Raw genomic sequence first — 23,105 nt, forward strand, 5'->3', positions numbered from 1 at the left:
GTTTACACAGGAAAAACTTCCGGTGCCCCCTGACTGTTCTTTGTGCTCGCAGGCTCGCGGATTATCTACTCATGGATCATCTGCTCATTGGTCGTCTGCTCATCAATTATCTGCTCTCGGTGCTCACTAATCAACAGCTCATGAATGTTCTGCTCATAGTCGGAGGATTTTCTTGGAGATCAACCAGCATCTTCCCACCAAATAAATTTAATGTTGATGCAGGAATATGAGATCGAGTCACTAACCAACTCATCCAGATTTCGGCATCAACAAAACCAGTTGCCAAGCACAAAAATTTTGCAAGGTTGACAAGTAAGTCTAGGACATAAATGGTGTATTATAGGCCATGAATTTCTAAACAAATTTGTATTACAATGATGCTGTTTGTATTATAGGCTTGTGCATATAAGTCAATATAAATAGACTTACATGAATGGTGCTTTATCAACTTACATGACCTCCTTTCTTGTACAGAAGAATATTGAAGCCAATAATGACCCATGTAGCTTCAGCGAGTATTTCTGAGCCCAATGTTGCTTCCGAAAACACTCTGTATGCTCGAATAACCCTTAGCAAATATTACAGAAGTGAGAATATCATTGCATACAAAAACTCTGTGCCTCTCATTCTTTGAGAGATCACCAATCAAATGTGAGAAAATCAAAGTAATTAAATAACCACATTCAGTTCGATAAACTATCAAGGTTTAAGATAAAATTAATAATACGTGATGTGACTTACCTGAGGGAGGGGAAGATCAGCGGCCAAAATGTCAATGTAGAAGAGCAGCCAGCGCCACAAACTTTTCCTTCCTTTAAAACGAAATTGATAATTACGCAACTCAAAGGTAAAATGAATTAAGTATCTTGAGCAAATCAAACACAGAACGAAAAAAAGCTGCATTGTTTCCCAAAATTTTGTCCATTTCAATGCACTTATTTTCATCATCCATTATCGGAATGTAGAAGAACAAAGGATCCAATATGATTGCAATCACACACGATACAAGAAAAATCTTTATAATTGTCCCGATAATCGTCCCTATCATTCTTATTGGTGCTAAAAATAGTAAAATGTAGCCAATATTAGAGAGAAAGTTCCATAAACACTGATAATTCGTTCTCCAGGAACTTGGCCTGCTGCACCTTCCTCTAATTGCGAATCCTGATTCCTGATCAAAATATAAATTCAGGGTTTTGTTACGGAAAAGTTTAAGACTAATGATTGATTTAAGTTGGCAAATTAAGTAAATTCCATGATCATTAATTACTCATCAAAACAACATATACAGCAGTAACTTACGTGATCAACAATGGGGAAAATACGAGTCCAAAAAGAAATTGTATACTTAGTTAACGATTTCTGATTGTTGATGTGTGTGACTCAAATCATCTGAACAGACGTTTTATAATTTTTATTTTATGAGTGGGGTTATATTTTGATTAATCTGATGATGATTCATTGTTTGTACCCTCCCTCAGCAGAAAGAGCCAGAAGAGGTCACTGTAAAATAAATAAGAAACATCGAAAGTGCCCTTCAGTTCTAAAAGATATCTTTTAAGAAGACAAAATAAAATCATATAAAATTCAAAAGTTAAAGCAGCATCTACACTGCATGTTGTGTGACAGGTGAAGCAAATCAGAAATAAGCAAAACGACATCGAGTGTCGCCTTTTGGGCTTAAGACACTTAAGCTAAACGACATGAGTTGCGGCCGTTTTGATGCGTACTGGATGGTATTGCATGGTCAAACGACTTCGGGAAACACCGTTTTGGGTTTAATGAAGCGCGGACGCTTCACGTGCTTAAAGAAAGCTGCTTATGTTCGTTATAGTTTGTTAACGCACATGCATGTCACGTGGTTTTCTGGGCTTCATCTGGGTTGGTTACAAAGCCGTTAAACCGCTCGCTCTGGTGCAACAAAAAGGGGGGATTGTGTGAGCTTTATAGAGAGAGATTGCTGAGAGAATTGAACAGAAATTTCCGCCCACTGTGGTAGTTATTTAAAAACACCAAAAATTAGCTGAACCACGCAAATCGATTTGTCCTCCGTTTTTCTTTTGATTCGTTGATTCTATTCATCTCTTAATTGCTTTCTGTTCTTCATCATCATCATCGTTTGCATTTCATATCAATTAAGCTTCAAATCAGTTTGATCTTGGAAGCATCTTGGCAGATTTGGTTTGTGATCTTGGGCAGCAACTGATCACTTCAGTTGCCACACTGCATCCACCAGAGTTTAAAGTGAGCGGAGCATCTGCATATACTAGAAAAAAAAATAATGAATAAATAAAATAACGTAAGGTCAAAGAACCGAAGCCAGAGATCTCCCAATATTCACTCTTCACTCGGGCCTAAGCCAGCGATGCCACCACTCCAACAAAGTCACTGGGCCTCCGTCGATAACCAACTTCTTCAAGGAACCGGTTAGTTACATTGTTTACTTTAATTTCTCTTTTATTCCATCCATGAGCTTCTGATCCTTCAACCATGCAGATGATTTTTCTCTTCCCCAAAAAAAAAAAAGAAAGAGGTCTTTTTAAGTATAATCTTGAAATCCCATTATTTTAAAACAAACAATTTAGTGTAAAGTCTCTGATTAGTGCTTTAATGCTTTGATTTGATGCTTGTTATGTTTGGTCAATTTTAGGAGTTAATTTGGGTGTTCTTCTTAGTAGCTACTCTGTTTTGCTCTGTTTCTTGATTCATGTTATTTTAAGAGTAGCTTTTTATTAGGGTATGAGCTTCATGTTAACTTTTCTATTTAAATTATTCCCTAAATACGTAGATTCACTACAGGCTTTATGGCACTCAAATTGCTCTTACATGCAGGAAGTGATGAGTTTTCAATTGAAGAGAATCAAATGGATGAGTTTTCTGGATTCCATCTGTTTGAGCAAATAAGAACGTTGTTTCGACGAAGGAGACTGAATCATTCAATCAATCATCTCTGTTTAAATTTGATAAAAAAGAGATTGGTACCAATTCAAAGTACAAAAATCTAACGACTATGAAAATATAAGGTAACAATAATAAAAGTTGTGAGAAGTTAGGAAAGCTTGTCAGCCAACTTATTCTTGTCCAATTCAAGAAGTTTTAAAACTAGTCTGGATGATACACGGAGTATTTCTTTCTTTCCTATTTTTCTCCCCCTTTATTGGATGTATTATGAATTTATGAATTCCATCGACATTAGCAAGTAAGATATAAGTTGTTCAAAAATCAGTTCATGGCTTTATACTCCTGGACGCATTCATTGCAAATTAGAAAAGTATAATGTAAAGTTATTCTGAGAGTTCTTCTCAAAGCAATAAATCAATAGGCAGCCCGAACAAAAAGGGTGACCATTGCACAACAACACAATGGTAAATCGTAGTAAATCTACTTTTATACGAGAAAATCAATGAAATAAAGAGAAAATAATCAAATATAATAAATGAGAAATTTGGGTGGCGGTGATATCATCGTACATATATAAATGTGATTATATGCAAGGTATGCGCCGTGACGCGTGTTAATGTTTATTTGGTTCTGTTAAGAGTATATATGTTGAGCCAAATTGCTATGTAAACTGCTGAGTCAGATTGCCATGTAAGCAGGGTGCTTAGTCAACTGCCAAGCTGTCACGCTGTTATGCAAAGTGTTATTAGGCTTGAAGTTTGTTAAATTCCCGCCAAGAATTTGTCTAAGAATAGACAAAAATTTTCTTATATATATAATATTCAACATTATCTAAGAATAGACAAAAATATAAAATGTTTAAGTAACCTTAACCCACTAACCAGCTTGGATTGGAATATGAGTAAGGCCTTGAGTTGGGTTTCTAAATTTTTATGTTGCGGCAGCACCCCAGAGACTCTCTCTTAATGGTTGACTTTACGCCACAAAGACTTTGACTTGGTGCAATCATAGTCATCCAAAGTCTTTAGACTTAGGTGGCGTTTGTTTTTTTGTCTGAAATTTAAATGGACCTGAATTAGTCTGAATTCTGAATAGATTTAAATGTCTGAATCTAAATAATATATTTATTTTTTCGTCTGAATATCGAAAAATAAGTATTAAGTTATTTTTTTTCAACTGAAAAAGCTGAAAATATGTATTTTTACATTTGTATCCTTATTAAATTTGAATGTCAAATAAATAATATATTAAATACCACAATATTTTAACATTTATAAGTAAAACCATATTCAAGTGAATACATAATTATTTTAGAATTTTAATATATAAAATACCATAAATTTTAAATTTTATCGTATATAATATAAGAAAGAAAAAACAATGATATTTTTATGTGGTGTAAATGTCTGTGAGTGAGTTTTGGGATAGACATGAAAAATAAATTATAAAACATGGATATTTTTGACATTAGTAAGTAATTGACTTAATTCAAATTTCTCCATTAAATAAAAAGCCAAAAAAATTGGCTTATTTTATTAAGTCAAAATTATCTAAAAAGTCTCATTAAGTTATAAAAACAAACACCTCTAATTAACTTAATTAATTAAGTTAAGTCACTTTAAGTTATTAAGTTAAAAAACAAACGCCACCTTAGTTGAGATTGAAAATTAAATGGAAACAAAATGAAAAATAATGGGAATTCAGGGATCCGTGAGCAGATGTTTCCTGCAAAGCAGCTTCTTTCAACAAATGCATAATCCTTTTCCATTTTTGTCCGGATTCGGAAGTAATCCTTAATTATATACTCAGAATTGAGAATAAAATACTATTACAGATATCATATTTTCAGTATTGAGAGTCAAGTTAGGAATGTAACTTTTTGCTTCCTTGGTTATGGATACTTATATTATCATTTATTCAGCTTCTCCTCCGAAGGTTTGTGGTACCCATTTATTAGAGAGAAATAAATAAGAACTAAAGCTATTGATATAGAAGTAACAATAAATTTGAAACTTGGCACCGCATACTTGTTATTGATTTGATGCCACAATATACGAAAATTGCATGCGTGCTTTACAAGCTTTTCTCGGTACAGTTACAGCTGTGGCTAATCATCTAACGGCTAATATCACTTGAATATACTGGTTGTATCGAATGTCCTTGCACTGTGTCAGCGGATATTTGTCTTATGCCATGCCTCATCCTTGGCACTTAACTATCTAGAGTGTTCTTCAGAGACCTGCTGAATCATCACAAGGACTCAGCAACATCTCTGACTTTGTTACATGTCATTGCCCTGCTGGATGCTTCGATTCTAGCTGATGGTGTAGACCTTGGCATTTTCTCGAACACCTAACACACTGCATTCAGCATCCTGGTTAATCTAATAATTAGATTTTTTATTTGTAGTGAGATGGCAAAGGTAACCTGGAGTTTCCTTGAATCTAATTGCATGCTGGAGAAGTTAAACTTAGTTTTCATTGCGTTTGGTTTGAAGGTGTGTAACTTTGTCTTGTATTTCTGAGCTGATGATTCTGGTCCTTAAATGATTGCATCAATGTACAGATATTCAGACAATTCTTGTTTTCTGAGGATTTTGTTGAGATCCACATGCCAAAACTGATAGCTGGTTCAAGTGAAGGTCACAAGCAAATGTCGATACGAGGTGATTTTGGGCGGGTTTTTGAGACCGGTTCTGTTTTTAGACCAGAGGACTCGTACACTCATAGGCATTTGTGTGAGTTAATTTACCGGTCTTGATGTTGAAATGGAGATTAAGAAGCATTATTCGGAGGTATAGCTGGAGGGGTTTATTGGTTGATTTTTCAATGACACCTGAATACAGGTGATGGATATTGTGGACCGCTTATTTGTCACAATTTTTGATGATTTGAATGAGAGGTGCAAAAAGGAAGTTGAAGCTGTGGCGAATCAGTGTCCGTTGAACCTCTGAAGGTCATTATTTATTTTGAATTGTTCTTAAAATTCTGTTATCATAATCATTTTTGAATTGCTTGTATAGTTTAGATATATTTGGAATATGGAAAATTATATATCACCTCAGCTTTTCTTTATTCTTGAACCTGATTGTGGCATTTTCTAAATGTTGCATTACAAGTCAAAGACTCTTTGTCTTACATTCGAAAAAGGGATTCAAATGCTCAAGGTAACTTAATTTCTTTCATCCCCTCAGTTCATGTTTCATGAAGAAAGGTTTCTGATTTATCACGCCATTATTTAGATTAGTGTATGAATAAATAATTAGATGATTTTTAAGGGTAACAGTAGTGTGGAGGAATCATTTAGTAGGTTGAATACTTTAAAAGTAGTATCTAATGTTCCCAAGAATCGTAGGAAAACAGTTGGATCAACCTCCTCTCTGCCTCAGTATTCAAGTCTTCAAGAGGATCATTCTCAACTCCAACATCCTGAACAATTAAGCAACCCAAATAATTCGAATGGGTAGATAGAATCGGAATAAAAAAAAATAAAAAAAAAAAAGGAATTTCAAAACGGAATCAAAAAATGAAATTAGCAAGAACTCGAATCAAAAAAATTTCTAATCGATTTTGAACATAAAAAAAAGACAACCAAAACCTATGGAACGGAGATAAGTAGGTTCCATATTTACTGACTTGATTTTTCTTACAAGTATTGAAGTCTGAATTTGTTTGTATAACATACATCTATTATTAGTTTCAAATTTTGAAACAATTAAGAGCCTCATTGCTCTTAGCTCATGATAAGTGTTTTCTCATTTTTAAGCCTAAATTTCTATGTAAATCATCAATACGTGCCTGATTGTTGCTTCCTATTGTAGGTATGGCGCCGAATTTTATATACTCCATCGTTATCCTTGGGCTGTTAGGCGCCCCCTCCTGACAATGCTCTTTACAGAAACTAATTTGATGTCTTTATTCGAGGTAATGTCTGAAGCTGAAACATTTCTTCTTCATTTTGGATGCACATATACTTGTATTTGTGGTGTTGTTTTCCGGAAATCTCGATCTACATTTGTTTCATTAATTACGATTAAAAAATGGCTGTCCATCTGGGGTTAAGTTTATCATGATACTACTCGTATTGTCTCGCAGTTTTCATTTTTTAAATTATCTTAATCCTCTTTCAGTAATCGAGGTATGTTGTATTCCAATAAATTGCTCTTTTATGAGATGAAAATGAATGGTGAAGTAAAGCAGGAACAAAACTTCATTTATTAATGAAGAGGATGTGCTTTTTTTGCAGTGGTGTTGATAGGAGTGGTCATGTGACTGGCACAAATGAATTCACCTCTGGTTGAAGGTTGTATTAGGTTGACTGCTTAATAATAATGATAACTAGGGGTGGGCACGGTTTGGTTCGGTTCGGTTCGGTTCGAAATTAAATAGAACCGATTTAAATCGGTTATTTTATAAAAAGAACCGAATAAGAACCGAACTAAAAAAGAACCGAACTCAAACGGTTATTTTCGGTTCGGTTCGGTTTTTTCGGTTCTGGACCTATTTTGAATTTTCAAATTTTTAGCCCATTGGGCTTCATAAATGTAATAATTTTTTTCAACAAATTCATCCTAATTTCATTACAAATATTAACAATAAATACAAAGTATTCAAAACACATTTTATCAATAATATCTTACTAACTATTAATAAATAATTAAATAAACAATCTATATAATAAGATGCTAGTTTAAAAAAAAATAAAGAAAACTTACTGATAAGCAACATCAATCAACTATCATTTACTCCTCAGCTACTTGTTGTTGTTCTTGAGATTGCATTGGCCTCAAAAATTCTTCAAGAAATTGAAATTTACGAAATTTACGAAATTGTTTTATATTTGATTTTAGGGTTTATTTTGGGAAATAAAATTTTACGAAATTGTAACACTAACATATATATATACTCTGATTGTGTGTATGCAAGTTTATGTTAGCTATCTTACACAATCAGTTAAAAATTAACACATATTTAATTTAATAAAATTTAAAAATAATTCGATTTTTCGGTTCGGTTTTTCAGTTCAGTTAAATGAACCGAATACCGAACCGACATTTCGGTTTTTTTATAAATTGTACCGTTCGGTTTTTTTAAAAAAAAAAACCGTACCGAATTAGAAAAAACCGTCGGTTTGGTTCGGTTTTTTTAAGACTACGGTTTTTTTGCCCACCCCTAGTATTGATACGCTAGGGTTCTTGGTGGAGCGTGCACAGGCAGGTGGCATTGATGTAAAGAAAATATCTTTGAATCTTTCAGGTATCGTTACCCTTATTTTTCTCATTTGATCAAGTGCCGCAAGCCTATTATGCTGAGAGCATAACAACTCGATCTGTGTCAATAAAAGCTTAAAATTAATACAAAAAATAATTGGGTGTGGTTATGGTATATTTTGGAAGTTGCTTTTATCAAATACCACAAAATTTGTCTTTTGTTGGTTCACGTTCTGTATCAGAAAAATCTGATTCCCAGAAAAAGAAGTACAAGAATTAAAAATTATAGGATAGAAGATGGAATCTAATAATTTTTATTTGTACTGTGTTTATCGTTCAAATTGAATATAGTATTTAACATTAATCCATGCACATCCTCCATAGTGGTTTTGAATTTTTATCTGGCTTAGGTTTTTCCATGCTCTCTGGTTAAACTTGACAATGCTGAGGTTATTCTGAAACCGCTCTCCATTTGTACGCAAATAGAGAAATAGTTTGGTCCTCTAAAAACTGTTAGCATTATGTTATCATTGGATTCCTTTCGAGACATAGTGGATGTGAAGTGGAATTGAAGAGTGTGGTGATGCTTTTCTGCGGTCTCAACAACATTCGCAAAACATAACTCTACCCACGTGACCCACTTAGGATTGTCCCCTGATGATCTGCTTCAATCTCTCAACTGTGATCTATCGGTTCTTCTATCGCCACTTTAAACTATTTTCATCTGAAATGATCATATATATGCTTAGAAATGCAGTTAATCATATAGATTAGTTAATGAAGAAGTTTGTCGCTCATTTTTGCGTGCTCCCAATGTATAATTAATCGTTTTTTTGAGATAGTAATGACCTATATCTTTTAATTTTAGGAATGGTATATATCCTCATCAACGAAGCGTGAAGTCTTTGATCCAGGAAGAAAAAAAAAAGGTACTATTGGTTGTATAAAATTTCCAAATCGAACTTGGCGATTAATGTTTCTGATCTTGTTGACTGCATAATCGAACTAGGGAGATTGGCAATTTTCCCCTTAATTTTTCAGCTTTTACCACCTATTTTCATTTTTGTACTATTCATAAAAATAATAATTCAAATCCAGTCCAAATTGTTATTCTACAGTCAGTAGTTCTGCTGCCAAATTCCGCACTCTTCTCAAGATTGATTTTTGCTTAGCCCTCCTATAACGCAAGAAATTTCTGAAACGCCAGCGTGATTGTAACAAAAGAGCTGCCCGGTCACAATGTCTGAGTGATAATACATGTTTCAAGTCATCTGCCATAAGAACAAAGGCTTCAACCTCACTAAGCGCTTGAATAGTTCTGGCCGAGATAGGCAGATTGGAAGAGTGCTCATTCTGAGCCCAAGCAACAAGTTCTTCTCCAAAAAAGTCACCATCTTTCAAACGATTCTCTCTACAACGACTACTATTGCCGCTAGTTGTTGTTACATTCGTGGAAGTGTAAGTCCAGAGATTGCCTTTCAGCACAAATAGCATCTCATCAATTGGTTCTCCCTCCCGAATAATGCGTGTACGCTCAGTAAAGAAGACTGGCTTCAGAAATTCACACAGAAACCCCAATGATTTTTCGCTCCAATTTTCGAACTCTTTTACCTGTATACATAGATAGGTACAGACCAAAAAATGAGAATTACATTAGATGCATCCAAACGATTAATAACGGTACCGGAATGTAACAAATGTTAACTTGTTTCAATTTCTTGTAATAAACAAGGAGTGGCAATTTTGTGGCAATGAACTCGTAATTGTTGCTCCTACAGCTTTGGCTGAGTGGTAATTTCAGCAATTCTCTTTGTACTTTGCCTAACCTTTTTTCTTTTTCTTTTTTTTTTTAACAAAAAGAAGTTTGTAGTAATTGAAGTAATAGATAAAGAAACCACAAGTGACTTATTACTGGATAAAGAAGTAATATGAACTCACATTCTTAATTAGTTTAATGCAGAGTTCGCGCTTTATTTTGATGCCAAGTTCGTGGGGAAGATCATTCACCAAATTATCAACATCAACACGCTTGGTTTCTTCCCATTTCTCTCGCTTGTATGTCCTCATCTGCTCCTTTACATCAGAAGAAATTTCCCCAAAATTCGGCCACTGCTTTATCTCCTTCCACTTCTTTTTTATCTTATGTGATCTTGCTGTGTCCGACTGCAGTTACAATCCATTAATTTCAAATGTACTTCAATATTAATTATAACATTTGGAATTGAGGTTAATTCAGATATAAGAAATAGAAAATGTATACGAACCTGCATCTTCCCAATTAAAAAGACAAACAGTACCACACCAAAGTTGGTCATGCAAATTGCAAAAACGTTTTCCCAGATATCGGTGCTTGTTTGGAGGTTCTGACCAAAAGCACTGCAAAGGGTTCAATCTATACGCTTTATTTGAAATGATATACACAAAAGAATAAAGTCACTCTCCTATGCAAAAGAATCGGCAGTTTTCTCGAAAGGGGCATATGTAATACTTTGCTCCTTGAAAACAATACCAGAATAAACATGATTATTTTAGATCAATGCAAATTAAAGTTATTTAATCTATTTGTTAAAATGTGATGTTTAACTTTCAACAATGTGTTTTTTTCTATACTTTTATTCCAATACTAGTATGAAATAAGATATTAAAATTTTACCAGGGACCTAAGTGGTAAAATAGTGTCTAAGAGTGACCAAAGTATTTTATTTTTTTCAACCAATATTGTTTCATTCTTTTCTCTTTTCAACCATAACATCACAAAGAGAAAGTTTGGATTATGCTCAAACCTGAGATTTTGCAAGCCCCATTGTAAACAATGTAACAATTTCTTTGGAAAATTCGTCACCTCCACAATACCAGACTCAAGAGCATCATTATATAATCCAAAATTGTAATCTGATGTATTTCCTGACTTTATACTGCAAAAATCATTTAGAAACGTGTAATCTCTTGTACTGATCATGTCTTCACAATAAAACGAACTATGATGACATCCAGTATTATTTTGGCACGCTTTCTTCCAGCATCCTGTCAATTTTCCGATGGCATAGAAGTACCATAAGGCTCCAAAAACCTGAAAAGGGTGCATGATTCAGAAATAACTGTATGTCCCCAGTGCCAACAATATAAATTATGCATAAAGATATGTTCATTCGGCTCGTGCATATCTTAGGAATTAAATTGAATGAATGGTCTTTTATAACTTACGTGACCGCCTTGCATATAAAGAAGAATGTTGAACCCAACAATGGCCCATGTAGCTTCGGCAAGTATTCCTGTAACACCTGTTGCTTCTGTAAACAAGTAGTAGGTTCGAATAACCCTCAACAAATATTGTATAAGGGAGAAGCTCATTGCGTATAGAAATTCCGTGCCTCTTACTTTTTGTAAGTTCAAAAGCACCTGGACAATTGAGTGGTAGTCAGTACTATATGTAGATAATTAAATACCTCATACAATGCATAGTATGAGAATTCCCCTCTGTATATGACCGCACGTTTTCAAAATCCGGACTATGAACCCTTTGTACAATGTATAGCTTGAAACTGAGGTAAATTCTACTATAGCCTCTAAAGTTTATCCTGGTATTTTAGAAAATTATCCAAAATGTACTTACTGTATGTATGTATCAATTAAATTCTACTCAATTATTCTTTACTTTTCACCTGTGACATGTCATATTTGTTTAAATTTTAATTACATCAGAAAAAAATATTAATTTACTCTTAAAAGATTAGATCTAATAGCTATAAGAGTAACAATAGATAATTTTAATTAATTTCCCCAAAAAAGGGAACTAAATAGGTAATTGGCCAAACCATTCGGAACTAAAAAAGAATTTAAACCTTGAAAGTGGCTATAAATAATGGGGAAAAGTCTTGGGTGCTCTAGTAGAACTGTTTCTTTTTCATTCATTCTTTGCCACGTGTATGCTTCAACCAATTGTAATAATATTTATACACGTGTTAGGAAGTAGGTGAATATATAATTAGAAATGCTCTAGGATCATGAAAGACTCTCTCCTCCTGAATGGACATAGCACCGAATATCATTTGCACAGCATTATATATTTGCTGTCATAGTTCATAAAATAACAAATGTGCTAGCTTAAGTATCCGGATATTTAGTTTGTCATACCTGAGGGAGGGGAAGAATGGCCAAAATGTCAATGAGAAAGACCAACCACACACGCATCCTTCCTTTTACGGGTAATTTAGTGAGCAGCTCAAAGATAAAATGAATTATCTTAAATAAATCGATTACCGAACGAAGAGAAATGGCTGTGGTTCCCAAAATCTTGTCCATTACAATGCACTTCTTTTCATCATTTATGACCGGAATGTAGAAGAACAAAGGATCCAATATAATTGCAATAACAGACAGTAGAAGAAAAATCTTTTTTTTGATAGCCAACTTTATCATCGGCCTGAAAATATCCAATATCACTACCGCCACAATCAACCCTATGCTTTCAAACATCCCAGCAAAACACCCGAATAAACTTATGGCAGTCAAATAAAGCAACCAGTATAAAATTTTGTATGTCACATAGAGTAACCAGTATAAAATTTGGCCAACCAAGAAGAACAATGGCCATTTACGTGGTGGTTCACTATCTTCTCCGAGAGCTTGTGCTGCTGTGCCTTGCTCTAATTGCGGGTTCCGAGACCTGATCAAGACACGTTATGAGTAATTAGAATTTTTTAGCAATGCGCAAATTTTATGACAACATTGTAGTAGCTCAACAGACAAATACTCTTGGCATCTTTGTAAAATACATCAACATCATTGCCTCTCAATATTTTAGACTTCATTGCCTCTAATTTAGACTTAATTCAAATGAATGAATGATTTTTCACTATTATTTTTAAAAAATCATTGTTTAAATACTGGAAAATGTTTGTTGTGCTCACGAATTAGTTTTTATATATCACTCTAATTATTAATCATGTAAAACTCATTTTCCGTAAAGGAAAATATTTGATCCCTATAGAAAATAATTTTTTGCTAGGAATATAACTGTTATTAAGTAGAAAAATAATTTAAATTACTTTTTTATTTGTTAGAATTTATTTTTGATAAATATACAAATTTACGAAAATTTAATTTGAAAAAAATAAAAAGTTGGACATTTTACATTCGTATTAAAAATTTTAATTTTTTCAGGATGAGTATAATTAACAATATTTAAAAACTCAAAAAAATTACGACTCCCTTGCAAATTATCTTTAACAAAACAAGGTTTTAAAATAAATCACAATGAAATTTCGCTAAATTATAAAACTTCTTATCGAGTGGGGTAAAAGGATTTCCAATGTAAATCTAAGCGTATCTAAGAAAACGAAAAGGAGCGGTATCAATTGCAGAGATATAAAGAGCATTTAACCCTTCTTCAAGTGATCCAGGCAAAGAAAAACTGTTTAAAAAGTGTCAAGTTGGCAAAATTCCTTGATCAATGTTGGAAACAACAACATTTACTTACATGATCAACAATGGGTAATTAAGAAGAATCCAAAATGAAAAATATACATATGTTTCATCATTTGCATTTTCTTTAGAAAGATTGAATCATCCTATCATCTGCTTTGAAGACTAACAAAACATCAAAAGTAATAATAATTTCTTCTTGATCATCACACTTGCTTTCCACTCATTTGAACCTTTTTGGATGTTCAAAAATAAAGATGTATGTGTGCGTGTGTGTCCTTTAAGATCAATTCGTAGCTTTGCCCAAATACATCCACTGTAAAGTTAGAAACATCTTAAGTACCATTCTAAAAGCCATTTTGGAGACAGAAACAAGACATTAACCAACTGCTAAAACAAAGACTAACCAAAATGTTTATCATGCAGTCTGTGCTTTTGATTTGTCCAGGAAGAAAAAAATGTTCAAGGAATTACAAGGGCAAAATTAATCGACGAATATTATGTACCAATACCTAGATCAGTTACTTACATGATTGATAATGTTAGAAACCAAGTAGAAGAATCAAAATTAGGGTTTCTGCAAAATTGGCCGATTGACTTCCTTCAAGTGCAGGATCCTTCACATCATCAGAAGTACTTCAGCTAGATCGGGCACAAAATGGGTGTAGGAAAACATGTAGAAAGAAACGTTGTAGGCAAGCCACTCTAAAAGTTTATTTATTGGAGATTGTTGGTGCTCACAAAATATTCTGCTTATGTCGTGTTTACAAAAATAATCAGCTAAACAAAAAAAAATTATTAGGTTATTTAGTAAACCATGTTTGGAGAGTGTTGTGAGTTTTAAAAGTAAAATAATAAATTTAATCATTTAAAGTGTTTTTTTTTTTTTTGGTTTTTTGACCACGAGGTATTCTGATTAGGGCCCCAACTGTGGGAGGTACCTTTAAGCCCATACCACAACCCAGACTAGAAGTCCCCGCTTGAACCGAGAGGCATAGGTTCTCCCAACAAAGGCGACTTCCCTGCAACTCGAACTGGGGAGCAAACCCAGTCAAGCCACTTAAGGGGACTCCATTGCCAGTGGAGCCAACACTTTGTTGGTTTTAAAGTGTTGTTTTAATGGGTAATGGCCGGCCAAAATAAACAAAATAACGTCCAAGTTTTAAGTTATCATTCAAAATTCCATCTTAAAAGTTATCGTCTTAAAGACAAAGACAAGATATTTAACAACTCAACCAAAGACTAACAACGATGTTGTTTCGAAATGGCATCATAACATCTAAAGTACCATTTTAAAAGTTAATAAATTAAACGATAAAAACAAGGCATTTAGCAACAGCTGATCAAACAAAGGCTAACCAGAACGTTTATTGTGGTACCATTCTAAAAGTCATCGTTTAAAAGACGAAAACTGGAAATTTAATGACAGCACAATCAAAGGCTAGCTAACTACAAATGTTCAAAAAATTACAAGTGTATGACTCACATTGTGACTTCGTTCAAGTGTAAGACCGTTCACATCATCACCATTACTCAGCTATATCGGGCCCAAAATGGGTGTAAAAAACAACGCCGAAAGAGAGAACCTATTTGTCTCAGCATAAATGAACATTATACATAAGAAAAATTCCATTTGGATGAAGAAGGTTGAATCATTCAACCATCGGTTATTAAATTAATAAAAAACGATATTGACACATACCCCCTACAGTTTTCATCTTTTACCATTTAACCTCGACTATTTACATAATACTCAATTATTACCTTTGCGTATTATTAGGGGTGACAAGCCGGGTAAGGATTTGTTAATTTGATTTAATTCGAGTTGAATTAAATTGGTCTGAGTTGAAAGAATTGATTCATTTGAGTAATGGGTGAATTCAATTTGATTTGTTAAATAAACGAATCGAATATGAGTTTGAGGCCAACAATTCATTTATTCGTTTATAATTCATTTATTAAATAGGTTGTAACCAAATAGTATAATAGATTTTAATAAAAAACTTATCTATCATTAAAATTAAAAAAATTATGTTTAAACATTTCAAGGTATAAGGTTAGTTTTGAAATTATGAAATAAAAACAAACCAAAAAAGAAAATGAAAGCAAGGGCATCATCACTCATCAATTGAGCCTAGCTCCACTCTTCATTGTCCTTCCTCCATTGTTCTCTTTCACTTGAATTTGGTGACCCTTTTCTTCATTCCCCCAAACGAAAGCCAAACCAAACACTCCCAAAAATTAGATCAGTGCTCTCACTTAAAATTTTTCGGCAAGCTTCACTTCTCTTGGTTACGGTAGTGACAAGGTCTCGAATAGCTACACCCACCACTGATTGGACTGTTAGCTTCGTCCGTCCTCATGCCTTTGAGTTTCTTCAGCTTCTTGTTTTTGAATTGTATTTGTGTTTTGCTTGGATCTAGTTGTAATGAATCGATTTTGTGATTAGATTTTAAATAAATTAAATTAATCCATTGGATTCTTTATTAAAAATTTTCATTATTTATTATTTAATTTAACTTTGTATAGTAAATGAATTGTAAATGAATATTCGTTTTCTATACGAACTGAGTCCAAATCATGAGATTACGATTCGTTTAATAAACAAATCAAATCTGAATCCATCGAATTTTGATTTGATTCATTCAGGATTCTACACGAATTCGATTTGCCAATTCGTTTTGCCACCCCCAGTGTAGTATGAGCAACAGCACGTTGGTTTCCCATATTTAAATGGCTTTCTGTACTTGCTCTTACATAATCGGGACTAATTATAATGCTGCAACAAACGTATATATGTTTTCTCTATATAAATTTATACATTAGTGATTCCAGGCGTGATCGTTTCTCTGGATTCCTTCTAGCACGCAACAGCCTTTTGAAACGCCAGCGTGATTGTAACAAAAGAGCTGCCCGATCAAAATGTCGAAGTAATGATAGACGTTTCAAGTCGTCGGCCATAAGAGTAAAAGCTTCAACGTTAGTAAGCGCCTGAATGGTTCTGGTTGAGATAGGGAGGTGGGGTGATGAGCTTTCATTTTGAGACCAAGCTATAAGTTCTTGTCCGCAAAAATCACCATCTTCTAGAAGATTCTCCCGGCTACGACGATGGATCAACATAGAGGCAGTTGTTGTTACATTCATGAAGTCATATGAGTCAGTCCAAAGCTTGCCATTCAACACGAAGAGCATCTCATCAATTGGATCTCCTACTCGAATTATTCGAGTACGTTCAATAAAGAAAACTGGCTTCAAACAATCACATAGTTCCTCTAATGATGTTTCGCTCCAATTTTGAAACTCTTTTACCTTCATATATATTTACACATATCCAAGAATGAGAATTAGAGTATAAATATATCCAACCATTACCTGGGTAAATCGAGATAACAAAGATTAGTTATAAGAATGAAAGCCCACCTCGTCATGTGACTTTAAAAATACATTTATAAAAAGTTATACACACACACACCCGAGAGTTCTTCTTTGGTGTGAGCGCGCTCATATTTTTCATACAAAAACGCTTTTAAATCATGAGGTTTAAGAGAGTTAGTCTTTAACTCTTTTAAATTGCACGATTTAAGAGCATATTCTCATTAAAAAAATGAGGGCGTCCATATTATATATTAATCATTCTTAAGGGCAGGTGCCCTATTTTTTTTTTTCTTGCGGACACATATCTAAACTATACAGTTTAATAAAATCAATTTTTAATGCTATGGGTTTACAATTTAGTGGAAATTAACTCTGTTAACAGAGTATTCATATTAAAAAAAATGAGGGCGTGCATTTGAGAATGACTATCTCTATCTCTCTGTGTATGTAAAACATTGCATGTCAGCTAAGAGTAAATCATGAATAAAGTATTTAACCTTGAGGCAAATCTCAACCTAACTACGAACTAGCTAGCTTTTGACCATGTATTAGTTAAGCCCTTGAACTTCAATGAGGTATGACTTAGGTTCGATGCTTGGATTCAGAAGGAGTACCAATCAAAGAGGGAAAATAAGACGAATCTGTAATTTTAATGTAACGAAGGATTAATTTGGCTCGCCCGATCAGGTTAAGAATGAAAATGATTGAAACATTGAAACATTTGAACCTCAGAGCGGGCAGGATAGAAAAGTGATCAATTATTATAATTATAAAGAGGGATGATGAGAACTCACATTCTTGAGCAGCTTTCGGCCGAGATCGCGTTTTATTTTTTTTCCAGTGTCCTTAGGGAGATTATTCACCAAATTATCTATGTCAACTCCTTTGGTTTCTTCCCAGTTGTTGCGCTTGTCTTTCCTTATTTGATCTTGAACTTTATTAGATATATCCTTAAAGTGCTGCCATTGCTTTATCTCCTCCCACATCTGTTTGATCTTTTGTGATCTTTCTGTGTCAGACTGCATATATATTTATGTATCCGATATTTCAAATGAAACAGAGTCAATAATTGAATTGTGCATCAATCTTCAAATCTATAGACGTAAACAGAAAATTATGAGTAACGCTAATCTTATAAGGAATTGGGATACAAAGTTTGTATTAATTCTAATTGACATGGCATTCTCACAGCCCTAAAATATTTCTTTATGTAACAGCGAGATGGTAAGATGCCGGTCATTAATTAACACATGATAATTTATTATATCATCATATGTCATAACTATTACGATATAGAATTTATATATGTGAACCTGCATCTTTCCAATTAAGAAGACAAACAGAACGATGCCATAGTTGGTCATGCAAATTGCGAAGATAATTTCCCAGAAATCGTTACTTGGTTGGAGGCTCTGACCAAAAGCACTGCAAAAAGCAATTCAATGAACTCACAATTTTCGAAGTTATTAACGGCTGACCTCACTTCACACAGTAACGACAATGCAAGGCACAAACCTGAGATTTTGCAGTCCCCATAGTAAACAATGCAAGATTTTCATTGGAACATCGGTCAACCCCACAATTCCTAACTGAAAAGCATCACCATATAAGCCATAAAAATTGTTTGTTGAGTTTCCCGTCTTTACAGAGCAAACATCGTTTAGAAACTTATAGTCTCCTGAACGGCCCTCACAATAGGCATCAATGTTTAAGACGCCCCAGCAACCAGTATTCTTCATGCAGGTATCCATCCAGCATGCGGTCGCTTTGTTTATGGCAAAAAAGTACCACAAGGCACCAAATACCTAAAGGACCACTCGATTAGAAACATGCGCGGTTGAGAAAGTAGAAAAGCTTCGAGTGTCAATTTCCCTTCATTCACGAGGGCTTGGGTTAATTATTCAGTTAATCTCCATATTTTTAAGAATTACACAAAAATGTCTTTGTCATTACTTCTGTCTGACAATATATGCGACAGTAGTAACTGAATAATTAACTCGAATCTTAAGGACTAAAAGAATTCATTTATCAAAATTAGGAAGGAAGAAAGCAGGATGCATGAATGTGAACACAGATATGTACTGGTTCTATTATAATTTTTCTTTTTGCCTGAGAAGGGTTTTATTATAAATTAACTTACATAAATGATAGTACTTTTGACTTACGTAACTGCCGTGCATGTAAAGAAGAACATTGAACGCAACAATGGCCAATGTAGATTCACCAAATATCCCTGAAACCCCTGTTGCTTCTGTAAGCAGGTGGTAGGTTCGAATAACCTTCAGCAAATATTGAAACAGAAAGAAATTCCTCGAGTACAGAATGTCCGTTATTCCCACCACCATCTGGATGTTGTTTTATGAATTTGAAGTAGTAGTAATCAAATAAATGATATTGAAATATTAGACAACTAAATAAATTAAATTCAGATCTATTACGCACCTGGGTAAATATTCAACACAAATCACAAACGAACTGTGGATCAACTTGGCCAAATCAAAGTAGAAGCGGAGTTCAATCACCAAGGAAGCCAAAGAAAAGTCCATTTCAATGCACTGCTTTTCATCATTGATCACCAGAGTGTAGAAGTACAAAGGATCCCATAATATTGAAATCACATACCATGGTAAATCGATTCTGTAATTTGCTGCATAATTTCTCATCTTTTCCAGCTGAAGAAAACTTGTCTTTACTGCTTGCGTTCCGGATCTTCCGGTTACGGACACAACTGATGAGTTTTTTGTTCCATCACTGGGCCTACCTTCTCCGTGCAGAAGCCTTCTTTTAAGACCTTCCTCTGCTTCCAAGTCTTGAGACCTGATGATCAAATCAGTTGGTTCACAAGTTCAGGCTAAAGAAACAATAGTTTACAATTTTGGATCTACAATGAATTACAATTAAACGAGACCGAAATTAACCGAACAACATATTTATATACACAGAGTCCTCCTAAGGACATGTTATACGAAAACTGGCAATAGTGTAGAGGCATTTTGCAGTGCTGTATGTATAACTTACATGATCAACAAAGAAAAATCCAAGTAGATCGAAAAAGCAAACTTTGGTGCTCTGCAGCTGCAAATTTGAACCCAAGTAACTGCCTCAAAGTGGAGGAGCCTATGCAAATTATGCAATACAATTAATTAAATGAAATAGTAATACATAAATGCTTAAAATGATTTAATAATCGTTAGAGGCTCCATCATAAATGCGAATGATATATATTTTAATATTTCTTTCACTTGAAACTAGTGAATCAAAATTTTATAAATACAGTAATTTCTGCTCGCCCCGGTTAGATTAATTGTGCGCCTCAAAGACTTTGACTTGGTCAGTCATCCTCAGAAAACATTGTTGATTTTTTCAGTCTATAGCATTCCAGCTGGCTCAGATGCAAATTATCATAAACAAGAGTGGAATAAATATAATAATACATTATGAACTGAAAGATTCCATTTCTTTTTTAAGGTTTCCAATAAAATATAGCTGCAAACACGATAAACTAACACCGATTAATTAATTATTGTTTTGTAAGCATTTAAATTCTGTAAACTCTCTTTAGCATTTTTCAATATGATAACTCGAGTTCTCTGTTCTCACTCTCATGGGTAATGAAAAATGACCAAAGTTTACTTGAAATGCCTCTATATCAAAGGATAGCAATGAAATTTGGATTCTAATTTCATTCGCAATTTGTTTTGTATTTTCCGCTAGATGGAATATTTTAACACTTTATATTAAAAATATAATTACCAAATTTAATGCAAAGTCAATGGAACCGGAGCCGGAGGTCTCCCAAAATTCACTCGCACTCACGCCAATGGCGTCACCGCACTGGCGACACCATACAGGCCTATCAATGCTACATAAACTGACACGACCTGCCCCGACTTATATGTCGGATCTGAGGCAAATCATGCGGACTAATAACTAAAACTCGTGGTCTGATATAAACACATAACAAACTTTGTGTCTCATCCGAAAATACACATTCAAAACTTGCATAGTTCATGTCTCACTATACACACTCACACAAAAATTACACATATATATAAACATAAGCAACATAAACGTGCTCAAAATGCAAGTTATTCAGCAATGTGTCTCGTGGCCCAACCTCAACTGACTAGAAATTGGTCTGCACGAAATCCTGCGGAAACCTGGGAGGAAGTGGGTAAATAGAAAAATAGTGAGCTTGGGCTCAGTAAGTGGATGTAATTACATATTAAAAATAATAAATATAATAATAAAGTAGTGTACTGGTGCTCATGCATAATTATGTGATTTAACTCCACACTGAACATCATACATTAGCAGACATGTAATTCATACATACATCCATCACAAAACTGCACCAAATAGTACTTAGGAAAAATAACTCTCAATACTCACCGGGATCCTCATTGCACGAGTAGAGCGGGGGAAAAGTCTCTCAATACCCAGCGTAATTAAACTATCTCGCACGGGTAGAGTAACCTAACTCTCAATACGCATGCGCAGAGCCTATGGGGAAGGGTACATATATGGTGACTAGAAATCACATCTCATAACTCAATCAAACATATAATATGTGTACATGTAATCATAGCATGATATAAAATCATAATATCAAACATAAATGTTTTGCGGAACACATAATAGTAATAATAATATCCACTCACAGATCTTGTTTCACTATGGGGTTCGTTAGGGCTGTTGTGAGTCTCTGGATTCGTGGATTTCTCCTAGAATACGGGATTCAAAGATTAATAGTTAGAACAAATATAAAAACTTATACGTATAATGTAAATTAAATCGTAACTACTTAGATTTCATAAATCTATTACCCACTAACTCACTTAATATAAATCTAACTGTCCAGTTTTAATTTCCGTAATATTTCCTCTTAATTCCACTTCATCTCCCACACTCAGCTTCTTTCTATTTCTTTTCTTCTTTTCTTTTTCTTTTTTTTTCCTTCTCTTTTCTCTCCGTTTTTCTTCTTTTCTTCTCTCGGTTTTGCTCTCAATTCTTTAGATGTATAAAATGAAAGTACTCTCAACACTTGTGCTTTATATAGCCACCGAGTTGAGCAAGATGACAAGGTAATTGATTAAGCCGATTGGTGACTAAATTAATGAAGAAAATAGGTGAAGCAGGCAGCTGAAATGATGAAGCATGCAGCTGGCTGTTGCTTTTGAAGATTGCCACGTTTGGCTTCCCTTCTTTTTTTTTTTTTTTTCTCCAAGCGGTGCATGGCAAGCGGTGCATGACATAAACTCATTTTAATTTCTGTTGTTTTTACTCCATAAGCTTCTTATCTTTCATTGATCATATAGCTGATGTAATCTCAAATTTCCATGATTATAAAACAAAAGTTTTGTTCACAATATCTGATTGGTACTTTAATCCTTAGATTTTGATGCTTGTTAGGTCACTTTTACGAGTTAATTTGTGTGTTATTAGTTGCAACTACCCTGTTATGCTCTGTTTCTTGATTCATATTAATTTTGTTCGAATAAAAACTGCATATTTTTATTAGCTTCCTGTTAATTTTTATATTCAAGTTCCTCCCAGAAAATGTAGATTCGCTACAGGTTTTATGACACTCAAACAACTTTTACATGCCGGGACTGATTAAGTTCTTAATTGACCAGAATCTCAAAGGGATGTTAAAAATTGTGTAAAACTAATGGAGGAAGAAATTTCTGATTATATCATCTATGACATCTTTCTTGGATTGCCCACTAAATCACTTATGAGTCGGCGATCTGTCCCTGAATACTGGAGTGACATAATTGACTGCCTTTGTTTTGCTCACATGCGTTCGTTTTTCAGAGTGATGGAACCGTGCCGAGAACATTGGCAATAGTTTATTGTTCTTTAAAGGTAAGTGGCAACAAGGGGAACCCTTTAAATGAATCCTATCACCGCCATTGGCAATATCAGGGAGTTTTCCATGTTGTGGAATGGGATTTGAGAGTTCAACCAATTCTTACAAGATTGTTGGGTATGTGAAATGCCACGGATTAGTTTATCGCTTCACTAACCAAGGTCAATAGTCGAAACTGAAGTTTATAATTTGGGCACACCTTTAAGGCAAGCAATCTATTTCTGAGTTAATTGTTTAACACAGCATTGATGTTTTTATTCGAGACAATCGATGAAGCTGAAATATATCTTCATCATTTTTGTGCACCTCTACTCGATTTCATGT

The 23,105-nt window shown here is 34.1% G+C and overlaps 2 protein-coding genes across 7 annotated transcripts; both read right to left on the minus strand.

Annotated features, from left to right (window-relative positions):
- Positions 1-9,217: 9,217 nt before the first annotated feature.
- Positions 9,218-11,461, minus strand: LOC127899715 (cyclic nucleotide-gated ion channel 1-like). Its single transcript, XM_052433421.1, has 6 exons — positions 11,315-11,461; positions 11,164-11,180; positions 10,894-11,025; positions 10,375-10,486; positions 10,049-10,273; positions 9,218-9,721 (listed from the first exon to the last, which is right to left on the minus strand). The coding sequence occupies exons 1-6, from the start codon at positions 11,459-11,461 to the stop codon at positions 9,218-9,220; spliced, it is 1,137 nt and encodes a 378-aa protein (XP_052289381.1).
- Positions 11,462-16,193: 4,732 nt separating this feature from the next.
- On the minus strand, positions 16,194-22,010 carry LOC112495620 (cyclic nucleotide-gated ion channel 1-like). Of its 6 annotated transcripts, none has more exons than XM_052433555.1 (10): positions 21,748-22,010; positions 21,571-21,633; positions 21,027-21,412; positions 19,928-20,026; positions 19,352-19,726; positions 19,075-19,254; positions 18,425-18,714; positions 18,223-18,334; positions 17,704-17,928; positions 16,194-16,843 (listed from the first exon to the last, which is right to left on the minus strand). In XM_052433555.1, exons 6-10 carry the CDS (start codon positions 19,252-19,254, stop codon positions 16,340-16,342), a joined length of 1,311 nt encoding a protein of 436 aa, XP_052289515.1. In that variant the 5' UTR covers positions 19,352-19,726; positions 19,928-20,026; positions 21,027-21,412; positions 21,571-21,633; positions 21,748-22,010; the 3' UTR covers positions 16,194-16,339. The 6 variants fall into 6 exon arrangements, with proteins under 6 accessions (XP_052289515.1, XP_052289513.1, XP_052289516.1 ...); XM_052433553.1 differs by having other exon boundaries at positions 21,027-21,069; positions 21,302-21,633; XM_052433556.1 differs by having other exon boundaries at positions 21,027-21,069; positions 21,302-21,412; positions 21,571-22,010.
- Between the last annotated feature and the right edge of the window lie 1,095 nt (positions 22,011-23,105).

This window comes from Citrus sinensis, chromosome 9, assembly GCF_022201045.2.
Source record: "Citrus sinensis cultivar Valencia sweet orange chromosome 9, DVS_A1.0, whole genome shotgun sequence".
Lineage (NCBI taxonomy): Eukaryota > Viridiplantae > Streptophyta > Magnoliopsida > Sapindales > Rutaceae > Citrus > Citrus sinensis.